At 48.9% G+C, this 11,076-nt stretch overlaps 1 protein-coding gene across 1 annotated transcript in view; it reads right to left on the bottom strand.

Moving 5' to 3' along the window:
- The window catches only part of CCDC50 (coiled-coil domain containing 50), a 38,264-nt gene extending 29,082 nt beyond the window's left edge, over positions 1–9,182 (bottom strand). Inside the window, exon 1 of the mRNA XM_027883943.1 lies at positions 9,092–9,182. Within this exon, the coding sequence (XP_027739744.1) occupies positions 9,092–9,140 (49 nt within the window). The 5' untranslated portion in view covers positions 9,141–9,182. The remainder of the gene's footprint in view (positions 1–9,091) is intronic.
- Between the last annotated feature and the right edge of the window lie 1,894 nt (positions 9,183–11,076).

Genomic DNA, 11,076 nt, shown 5'->3' with positions numbered 1-11,076 from the left:
GGGGGGAACTAGTTTTCTTTCATGCATAACTCAAAAACAACCACCCACTCAGAAAACTGCCCGGGCATGGAGCTTGCATCTCAAGAGATGAGCACTACATACACCCACCCCACACCCATCTCCAACAATGATCAGTGTATTTTGCTTTGACCTGTTTAATTCAGCTTTTGTTTCAGTATTTTAGGCATTTTTACACTACGTAACTCTTAGAATGGCACACTGAATTTCCCAGATAGGCAAAACGGCATTCTCTGATAAATGCACACCTAAACTCCTTGTTCAGTTCAGCAGTTTCTTCACAGAGAGCTGGTAGGTCCACTTTGTGGTTCGGGGTGGCTTTCAGGAGACATGGCACTCAGGGTCACATATTTCACCAGCATTTCTAAACCCTCAGTTTCAGTCTGTGGTGAATAACACCACAGCAGCTCTAGAGAAGCAGGCAGGCAGACAGGAACGAAGATAATGCAAAGTGTCAGCTCTCCCAGGCTTCTCTTCCAGCTTAATCCTAAAAGATAATGTAGCAAAATACAAGGGAGACAGGACACAGAACAGGAGCTCTCAATACTCTCAATACCCCTTAGGTACAACTTCATGCCCTGACTCAGTTTAGTGACTGCTTACAAAAGGCTGACTGATGAAAACCTCACACCAACACAGAGGATGCCAAATGCCAAAAAAAGGTTCAAGTTCCTCTCAAAACCCCGCAGTGTGGTTTTACACAACAGTGACCTGCATTTGTATGGAGGAACAAGAATCTCTGGAGAAAAAAAGCAAAAGAAAGACTCCCTCAAAGACACCACTTTATTTTCAGCCTTTGGGTGACTAGAGCCAATCCTGACACCGTTCTAAGGCTTGTCACTGAAGCAGAGCTGCAGCTGGAAGGACAGACCGCAGTATCAGTGCATACATGAACAAGCCAGATGAGATACCAAGAGAAGCAAAGCTCATGCAGGATGGGCCTCTTGGCAGCCTACCAGCCTTGCTGGAAACCCAGCCAGCTGCTGCATTGGAAGCAGAAGGCACCTGAACTGATCTTGCAATCAGCTCTGATTCTTGCAGAGATTCCTAATCAGCTTTCTTTTCCCTGGAAAGGTAGCTGCTGGGATTTAAGGAAGGACTCCTGTCTGTCACATGTTCAGCTGCTGGTAGCATTGCAAATCTGCTCTGCAAGAACAACCTTTCTCTACCCAATCAACTGAGGATGCTCTACTTCGTTTCAAAACCCCTTTTCTTTGCTCCACCAGCTCCTCATGGGAACTCCCTCCTCTCCCCCACTACTTCCTGTGTTTAAGTTCTCCAGGTTTATTAGTCAGCTCTGGGAAACACAAAGTACCAAAGCTGGCCCCAGATCAGTCAGAGCTCCACATCCATCTACAAAAGAGTCAGAAATCGGTAACATTACAGCACTAACAATACAAGTCCACTTTCCCGTCACAGCCTTGTGTTGGCACATTACCATTAGTGCAACTACAGATTTAAAACAGTGGAATATGAAGGCAAGAACAAGTCCCTGGCATCTGAGGCCAGATGGACAGGGAGGCAGAGCTCCCAATGCAAACTGCTTTGTGGCATCTGAGCCCACAGATCACAAGCATTGCAAAGCGTGAGGAAGAAGCAGGCTGGCCACCTTTTCTCCTCTCCAAGAGCACTAAATCAGCCCCAGGTCAATGAAAGTAAAGTTTTTTGCTTTGGGAACTATATCACCCTGAGGTGATATACTCATGGCCCCTTAAAAAGAGAAGAAAAAAAAATAAAAATAATAAACCAAATTAAAATCAGGACAAAACAGGTTCACCTGTTACACAGCCAGAGCTGATGCTGTGGGCAATGCCCACCACCTGGAGAACAAGGTATTACTGAGCACTGAGCTGGAGATAAAATTGCTTTTTCCACCTTATATCAGGGATGTGCAGAATCCAGGGAGGGCTGTGCAGCCCTAGCCAAGGACACAGTCCTTCCAGCACTGCAAATAAGGCCAGGAGAGCCCAGCCCCTCTTCCCAACACTGACTTCCTTCGGAAACCTGGCGCCGACCAGATCGCCTGCAGGAGAGCACAGTCCTGTGAACGGCAGTGCTCTCTGCCAGCCACAAAAACAGCCCACACCCTGGCAGCTTGGAAAATTCCCAGGCCTTTTCCCTGCTGTCCTCCACACTTCACCCCAGCCCCCAGCAGTGCTTACCAAAGGCTCCAGGAGGCACTGGTGAATTTACGACATAAATCCTCCCCATCCCACCAGCTGTCACCCCAATAATAAAGCTAACATCAGAACAGAGGGAGAAGGCATCTATTTACACCAGGATGCCACAAGTCACATTTGCCATATCCGAAAGAGACATATATGATAAGCTCAGGTGCTTTTGCAGTGCCAAGCCTTTCTGCTGTGCAGAGATAGGGAAGCTTTCCATCCACACCAGGGAAGGTTGCTCCAACCCAGTCCAGCACTACACCAATACATGTGTCAGGTGAGGGGCTACAGTTCCTCTGCAAAGAATGTTCCCAGCCAGGGCACACTCCAGCCTCTGGTCCCACCTGGATGTAAAGAGCCAGTGCTACACATATCATAACTTTTGGAGAGGTTTCTGCTGGAAGAAATTAAAACCCTCACTGCTAGGAAATACCCCTGTTTGCACTAACTTCTTTCCTCCTTTACGTCCCATTACTTCTCAGGTCACTCCTGTCAATCTGTGTCTCAGTGCTTTCAGATATTTGCTCATTTACAACCTTTTCCCCTTTGTCATCACTTCTGAACAGCTCATATTGACCCCACATAACATTTCCTCTTAGAGCTGATTCCTCCAGCCACCAAGTTCTGGTTCAGTAGAAGGGCTTGGAAGTGAGTGAACGAAAATGCACACAAGAACTCTGTTTTACTGCACACAGCTTGTTACACCTCCTTTGAAAAGAGAAGTGAAGAAGCGTGACTCACTTACAAACCCACTTTGACTTTCTATCCTGAAGAGCACTTACCGCAGGGCAGAGCTATCAAGAGCAGACGGACCAAACCCCTACCAACCCAGGCCTGAGACAGAAAGTTCTCACTATTTTTATTTGGCTGACGGAGCATTGTGGATGTGGCACTGTGAGATGGTGTGCAATTAAAATAATCATCAGTTGAGCTTCTGGAGCCTGACACAAAATCCTTGGGCAGGGGCAGAATGGCTGTGGCAGGCTCTGTGCAGGCTTTCATCTACACCTTTCTCCCCAGGGAAAGTAACACTTCTGACAAGTTTAACTCACAGGGTGCCTAGGGTTACAGAGCAAATTTTACGAGCGCCCAGGCCTGATCCCCTTTGTTCAAGGCAAAGTTCACAACAGCCCTGCCTTGCGCCTCATACATACAGAATGGTGCTGCAGTCTCCTGCTCTCTTCCCAGCCCTGCTAGAAGTGACTCCAGCCATGGTCGCATAGCACTCACTCAGCCAGCTGTGTGATACCTTTTTTAAATACTGAGAAAGAAAACAGTAGGAAGGCTCTAACTTCTGCTTTTTCAAAAGGAACTATAAATGAAGTGTCCAGGGACTTCCACAAAGTCCTGTATATGTACCATGGAAAAGCCAGCACTGTAAGGTGAACAGAGAGTTCAGTGACACATGGGAGCCTCCAGGGAGACAACAGCTTTCCAGGTGGAAATGTCCAGTAAATATACCCTTTACTCCCTGCAATGCAATCCACAGCAGCAGAATGGCAACTATATCACCTTTCTGGAAAACGACAAAAGGACAAACCAGCAAGGAGTGCCATGCCAGAAAATGGACCTAAAGTTTTAAGGCATTTTACCAACAGCTTTCTTCCTCACTCCTTCAGTCTTCAAACCAGCACAAAGCAGGAAGAGTAGCAAGCAAGTGAGAACACGGAGGACACTCTGGGAAAGGGGACAAAGAAGCAGGCAGGGAATTTGTTGCTTTGTCCCATAAATCACCACATTCATGTGAACTGGATGACTCTGAGCAAGAAAAAGAAACCTTATTTCAGCAAAACAGAAGTTTCACACAGCCCCAAGGCATAGCCCATTGTTTCTCCAAGCAGTGTTTTCCTTGTGCCAAAGGGAGCACAACTGGCCTCTCCTGCTCCTTGCAGCAGCCATCTCCAACTCCTGCCTGGCACATACGCACCCTCTGGCCTTCCATGGCCACAGGAAATTAAAGATTAAACAGAGGCCCGTGGTCACCACAAACACACCACTCAGCTGGGATCACTACTCAGAGACCAGCAATGGGTGATGGATGATGCTCCAGTAGTACCACAAATGAGAGAAAAAAACCCACCTTGTATCCCCAGGAATCAGTGTAAAACAGGCTGTGCCTTCTCTTATCCCAGTCCAAAAATTTGTCAGGAGCTAAGAAAACATCTCTGCAAAAAGCATCAACAGGAGTCTGGAAGTTTTGCTCTGCCAAAGACTGCTTTTTGAGCAATCTTTTTGCCTCAGTATAGCCTCCACAGAAGCTTGCAGAACACAACTGCTAAGAATTTACGGATGGGAGGAGGTAGACCTGCTTGCTCAGTTGCCTTTCAGAGCCAAGAGCATGAAATATGCTAATCCTGCCCATCTCTGCCAAGCACTGCAGACCCAGAACCACTGAATGCATAATAAAATTTTCACCCAGCTTTAACCAGAAGTGAAATGAGTAGCACAGCCTCAGCTACTGAATTCATGCATGCTGGAAAAAAAGACTTCCTATTATCCAGAATAGTGGACATAAACCAGTGACCTGCATCTATGTTCCATCACTCTCCTCTTCCCCATTGCCCTCAAGCCATCCAGCTTGGCTGAATTTTTCAGAGCCCTTCTACAAGGAAGTCACAAAAGCAGAAAATCATGATGCTGCAAGGAAAAATCCCAGCTGGAGCCAAAAGGCATGGGGCAGGTGGCTTCACAATGACCTGGCTGACCCTCAGCTGCTCTCAAAATTGTTGCCCTGATTATACTAATCCAGTTAAAGGTCAATGCTTCCTTCACATGAATACAGCTGACAGCTCATCCCTCAAAAACATTCCCTGAAAAACCCTTAAGCAGAATCCCTCCTCATCAGACACTGTGCCAGCCATCAACACTTCCTGAACCCTCTTCCACCTTTGACAGACTTCAAATTTCTCTTGTCCACTGTCATGTTGCTGAGCACAGACAGGCACCAAAGGCCCCAACATAAGCCAATAAGCTCAGTCTGTTCCATGAGAGCCTGACACATTGCACTTGAGGGCTGATCCCCCTCCCCAGTCACTTGGAATGTCAGCAGCCAGGAGGTTTTTAAGGCAGGAGTCTCAGCACAGGTCATGTTAAGCTGCAGAGGTCAGCAGGAAGGTCTGTAGCTGGGAGGAAGAGAGACCAATGCTAACAGCAAACTTTTATTAAATTTATGCTAAGGCAAAAGACAGCCAGGCAGGCTGCTTGCCCTGGAGAATGCCTTGCCAAGACAGAAAATATTCCAACCCTTCCTGTTTCCCCAAGGTCACAGTGAGAGCCGTATCTTTTACTACTACGTTTGGGAAACTGGCCTCTGGGGCAGCAGACTACAACCACCAGCATTTGAATGTACAGCTTTGGAGCTCCCAAAAGTCAAATCAGATGCTTAAAACAAAGAGTAGAAACCATAGCATGAGCATTATTGCCATGTCTCTCCAAGCACAGGTGCCACAAGCAGCCTTTGTCAAGGCTGGAGCTCCAGACAGCAGCATGTCTAATGAATGGCACAGATGTATTGCCTTTTATGTCTTTACAGCACTACTAAAAATAAAATTCAGTAAAAACACTTTAGCCACTGCAAATTTCCAGAGCACATTTTCCAGAGCTTCACACTGCTAGGGCAGAGTTCAGGGTCCTTCCCCCCACCTTTCCCATTTCTCCCCTCACAAAGGATTCAAACTAGCAGGAAGGTTAGAAGCCCCTGGTGAGGATGCCAAGCCCTGGGTTTTTCCTGCTGCTGCTAACAACTGCTGGCTCTCAGAGACTGCAGTGGATGAAGGTCTAAGCCTCAGTCCTAGCAGACAGGTATCTCCTTCATGAAGCCATTGACACAAACTTATGCCCTTTGGAAAGGCAACAACAGCAGACATGAGCACAGGTACACCCTCTAAAGGGGGCCAAGGTTTGTACAACTCCAAAAGGCCTCCTCAGAAAGGTCTCCTGTGCAGCTCTGCTTGCCTGCTTGCAGCCACCAATGCCCCTCAAGTCCAAGAGCTCATTTACAACAAGCAGCCAAGAAGAAGGTGCAGCCCTTCCCAAATGCAGCTGCTAGTAATGCATCAGATCACAAGAAATGTGAGATAGAGATCAACTAGGGTCCAAGATAGTTTCTTGTATTGGCTTTAGAAGTAAGTAATTAAAATAATGTTTCTAGGAATTTTTTTATCACCAAAAGGCTCACAAATAAGGTCTCCGGTAAAAAAGATCTACACACAGAGATGACCAGTCTCTTGAGGCAGGTCAGAAGAGCAAACAGCAAAGGCTACTTTGTGAAAAGCAAATACGTCAGAGACACTCATGAGGTGAACAGAAATACAGGCAGAGAAATTCAGGCCACAGATTGCAACTAACACCAAAACCTTCAGCAAATAACTTACAAGAGGTTTACTGACCACAGTGGTCAGAACATCCACTTTACCACTCATGGAAAAATGTTTCTGTAACACCAGGCTGCAGTAGCAAGGTCTAGTTTATAGCTGGAAAAATGTGCTTTGAGAGTGTATTTTACACCCATAAACCCCTGTCCACAAAATAAACTGAACCAGCTGAAGCAGTTTTCACCAGCAAAATGCCATCTATATCAGGCCTTCAGCTGATATAAATGCTTTCAGAGATAACAAAGGAAAGTAAACACAAGAATCAAGACTTCCTGCAGCACCTAGCTACAGCTGTCAGATTTTCACTACCTTTGTTGCACTGAAATGATCTCACTTTTTTAGAAGAGTTTTTTGAGACCACTCCAGAAGAGGATGATAATGCTATTTCGCAGCAGTCCCTGCTACCTGTGGACAGGGAGAACCTGGACATAATACCTCCACTCCTGAAGGAGAGCTGGTGAAGAACAAAGTACTCAAACTGAAACCATGTTCTTCATTGTTAATGAATTACTAAACTGACCTTTACCCCAAAAGAAGAAAGGGAATGTTCTTTTTCCAGAAGGATCAAGAGTGATTTCTCTATCAGGAGCAATAAATATTTCCCTAGGTGTGGAAGGCGATGCATTTCTTTCCTTGGTTGGCATTAACCCAGAGCATGAAAAGACCTAATCCAAAGCATAGCTCAGTTTCAACACTTTCCAAAATAAAAACAACTGATGCCATTGAACCTCGTGACACATGCCTGAGACTTTGCAGAACATGGCTCAAACCTCCTCTACTTTGCACGCTGGAGCTGCTCTGGGATTCTACTTTAATCCCATTGCTATCATGTAACAACAAATCGTTGTAACAGGACACTCTTGAAGCTTAATCCACGCTATACCATAGGTGCAAATTTACCATGGACAGGTTGAGTTATATTGCAACCCTGTAAATATACTTCCATTTCGCATGTAGGCCAACTTAGCTTGGTCCACTTGGTTCACTTCAAAAATGAATAAAGACAAATCAAATCAAGGCTACCTAAATTCTGAATATGAGCATCTACATAGGGATTTAATTCACTTTAATCAACCCACAGGAAAGGTTAATTGGATTCATTTTCTTGAGTAACCATGTGTGGACAGACCCTTAAGATGAAATGTTTACCACACTAAAATGACCAATAACAACTTTGCTAATGACTTAATAGGGACAACATTAACCCTAAAACTTCAACTTCCCTTCCAGTAGCACTGAGTGAAGCATTGAAGGAAGACAAGAGGTCAAAAGGAGCACCCAGCTGCCTGCACAGACATATGTTTTCTACTCTTGACCAGCTGAATCATCAAATTTCAACTTGCTATTTTGTAAGAATTGAAATTAGGAAAAAAAAATACCAGTGGCAAGGGAAAAAAGTTTAAAGAGTTTTGGGTTTTTTTAGGCAGGCACACAGTGCTCTCTATTACCAGAGCGTAAATCCAAACTAACTTGATTATAACAGTGCTTCTACTAGTTTATATCACAAATCACTGTCAGAAAGAACAAACTATCTCGTACAAAGCTTTTTAAACCCAAAGCAGCTCCAGGGCACGTTTAACTGAGCTCAAAGGCACACGTGTGAGGCAGATACACTGCTAACAGGGAAGCCAAGGCCAGCCTAGCCCAAAAGGAAGGTGAATCCGTGCTCTGAGCACAGGCCAAGCCAGCGGGATCCCCCGAAAGAGGGGGGCACTGCCCGCCCTGTGCTCCGGCAAGCACGGGGGGTCTGCAGGGCAGGGTAGGAGCTCCAGAGCTCAATGCAGGGCAATCTTCAATAAAAAAGAGTGGGCTTAAGTATTTATAACCGGGACCTCAACATCACCAGTCTCCCTCAAATTTGTGGATATTCACAGTTCCGCTCCCATTTTTCCAACGCCCCGAGCGGAACCTCCAAACACAGCCGAGCCCTAACTGCGAGGGACATCTCCGCACGTCCGTTCCCCGTAGGGTGTCCCGGCTGTCTCGGCCCCGCGGGAGCGCAGCCCGGTGCCCCCATTCCGGCTGCCCGGGCGCGGCGGGGGGAGCGCGGCAGAGGCGCCGGCGGCGGCCTCGGCGCAGACAAAGGGCTGCGCCCTCCCCCAGCGCCGCTCCTCGTCTGCTCCCGGGGAAAAGCGGCGTTCCCAACCCGCCCCCCGCCGCTCACCCCGGGAGGGCAGAGTCGGGAGCGGGGCCACGCGAGCGCTGCTGCTGCCACCCCGGCCCCCGCCTTCCCTCCGCTCCCGCGACCCGCACGGACCCCTGGACATCCCGCCCGGGGAACCGGGACGTTCCCGCAAGCCCCGGGCAGCCCCGAGCAGCGGCCGGAGCGCCCCCGTCCCCTCCCGCTGACCCGGCGCCTCGGCACCGCCCCGGCGCTGGTAAATTGTCAAACAGTAACACTGGGGGAGGAAACAAAACAAAACAAAAGAAACAAACAAAAACCCCAAACAAAAACCCTTAGTTTTTGCCCCAATTTCCCCCAAACCGCCCCGTCCCATCTAGCGCCCCTGTGTCCCCCGGGGTGACCCGCACCTTCCTTGACTCCGGGCAGCTTGGAGTGGTCGATGCCGATGCCGGCCATGGCCTCGCCCCCGCCCGGCGAGGGCGGCGGAGCCCCCGCGCCCCGCACCGCCAAGTTGCGAGCGGATGGAGCCGGCGCGGCCGGGCCGTACGGCGCGGGAGAGCGGACAGAAAGCGCCGGGCGGGGCGGAGCGGGGCCGCCTCGCCCTCCCTCGACCCTTCCGGGGAGGCGGGCGGGGGCGTCCCGGCCGGCTTCCCCCTCCCCTTCGCCGGCGGGGCTCGAGGAGGAGCTCAGCGATTCGGGAAGGCTGCGAAGGCGTTTATTTATAGTTCACTTTTTTTTTTCTTTTTGCTGCTTTGAGGAGGCGTCTGGAGATCCCCTCCTAGTGTCGGGGCGGCTCGTCAGACCGCTCGACAGCTCAGGTCCCCCGTGCCGGATCTGGCTGCCTCTGCCCCATCATCCCCATCCCAAAGCCATCCCACGCTCTCGTTCGCTGCTGGCCCACCGGCCTGGGAAACGCAGACGTGTCCCGGTCGAGCCTCAGAGAAAACTGCTCAGCGATGTCACAGCCCCTGCAACTCGTCTCTCAGGGCGAGGGGGTGGTCAGTTTGTGTTTTGGGACAGGCACCTTTCGATCAGGGCAGTGCGGGCGACAGATTCCCCGTCAAGGAGCCCCTTGAGAGGCCTTTAAACCCCAGTAGTGCTCTGCCAAGTGCGGGTTAGTACCAGCCTTCAGCAGAGACAGTGAGGACTCACAGCCGCAGCCCACCTTTGTTTGCCAGCAGCAGAGGAACAGCATGAGATGATGTCCCGTGGGCAAAGGAGAGGAGATAAGAGGAAGAGGATTTGGGGTTTAGGGATGTCTGAGCTTCTCTGGGCTGTGTTCAGCAAAACCATTCACTCATGTCAACTGTTCAGTGCTTTGATCATAACTGTGTAGCTGAGGACTCTGCAAGCTGAAGATGGTCAGTATTGCCACCTTTGAAATGAGTGGCCTTCAGCTCCTATTCTAATGACCCATGGCCTCTGTGCCACTGGGGAGTAGGGGGATACACGGGCGGAGCCCATCTTCTGCTCCACCTCTCAAACAGGCTCCAGGAAACTGTACCTTGGGCAACTGCAACGAGAGATGAGAGTGAGATAGAGTGGGATGTCAGATCTCAGAAAAATACATCAAAGGCAATAATATTTCAATTTTATTAAAAAGCAAAACCATTAAAGAAACTGATTTAAAAAAAAAAAAAGAAAGAAATATTTCCAGAGGATTAGCCTTGTGCTACTCCAGAATTTTCCAGTCCTGTTTTCTGAAACTTTGTCTGTCCTTAATTCTGTTCCTTTCAAATGATGCTTCAAAAATAGGTATGCATAGACTGTCTTTAATCTGACTGCCTTTACCTTCCCTTCAACCACGCAGCCTTCTCCAGAGAGAAAATCACTGAATTAGAGAATCACAGAATATGCTGGGTTGGAAGGGACCCACAAAGATCGAGTCCAACTCCTGGTCCTTCACAGGACCACCCACAAGAGTCACACCATGCGCCCAAGAGTATCATCCAGATGCTTCTTGAACTCTGTCAGGCTTGGTGCTGTGACCATGGCCTTGTTGAGCCTGCTCCAGGACCCAACCACCCTCTGGGTGAAGAACCTTTTTCTAATATCCAAACTAAACCTCCCCTGACACCCATTCTCTTGGGTCCTGTCACCGGTCAACAGAGAAGAAATGACTGCCTGCCCCTCCTCTTCCCCTCACGAGGAAGTTGTAAGTAAGTAATGGCCAGTCTTCGTGAACGAAGAACCGGGGAAGGTCTTTCCACCTTCCAGCCTGCACATTGGATTTTTTAGGTGAGACACAGTGTGCGCGGAACTGAGCCCACCCTTTAATCCTGAGGTTCATCTGCCGGGGCCAAGCGAGCTTGGACGGTGGCAGCGAGGTCCTCAGGACGTAGATGGATTGCCTTACAGGGCTAACGAGCTCCATCTGCCCGGGGAGGGGCCC

The sequence above is a fragment of the Empidonax traillii genome, unplaced genomic scaffold (assembly GCF_003031625.1).
Source record: "Empidonax traillii isolate 1590-97213 ecotype Southwest subspecies unplaced genomic scaffold, ASM303162v1 scaffold138:size3245559, whole genome shotgun sequence".
Lineage (NCBI taxonomy): Eukaryota > Metazoa > Chordata > Aves > Passeriformes > Tyrannidae > Empidonax > Empidonax traillii.
Note: the sequence above shows the minus strand (reverse complement) of the source record. Positions and strands in the feature narration are given on the sequence as shown.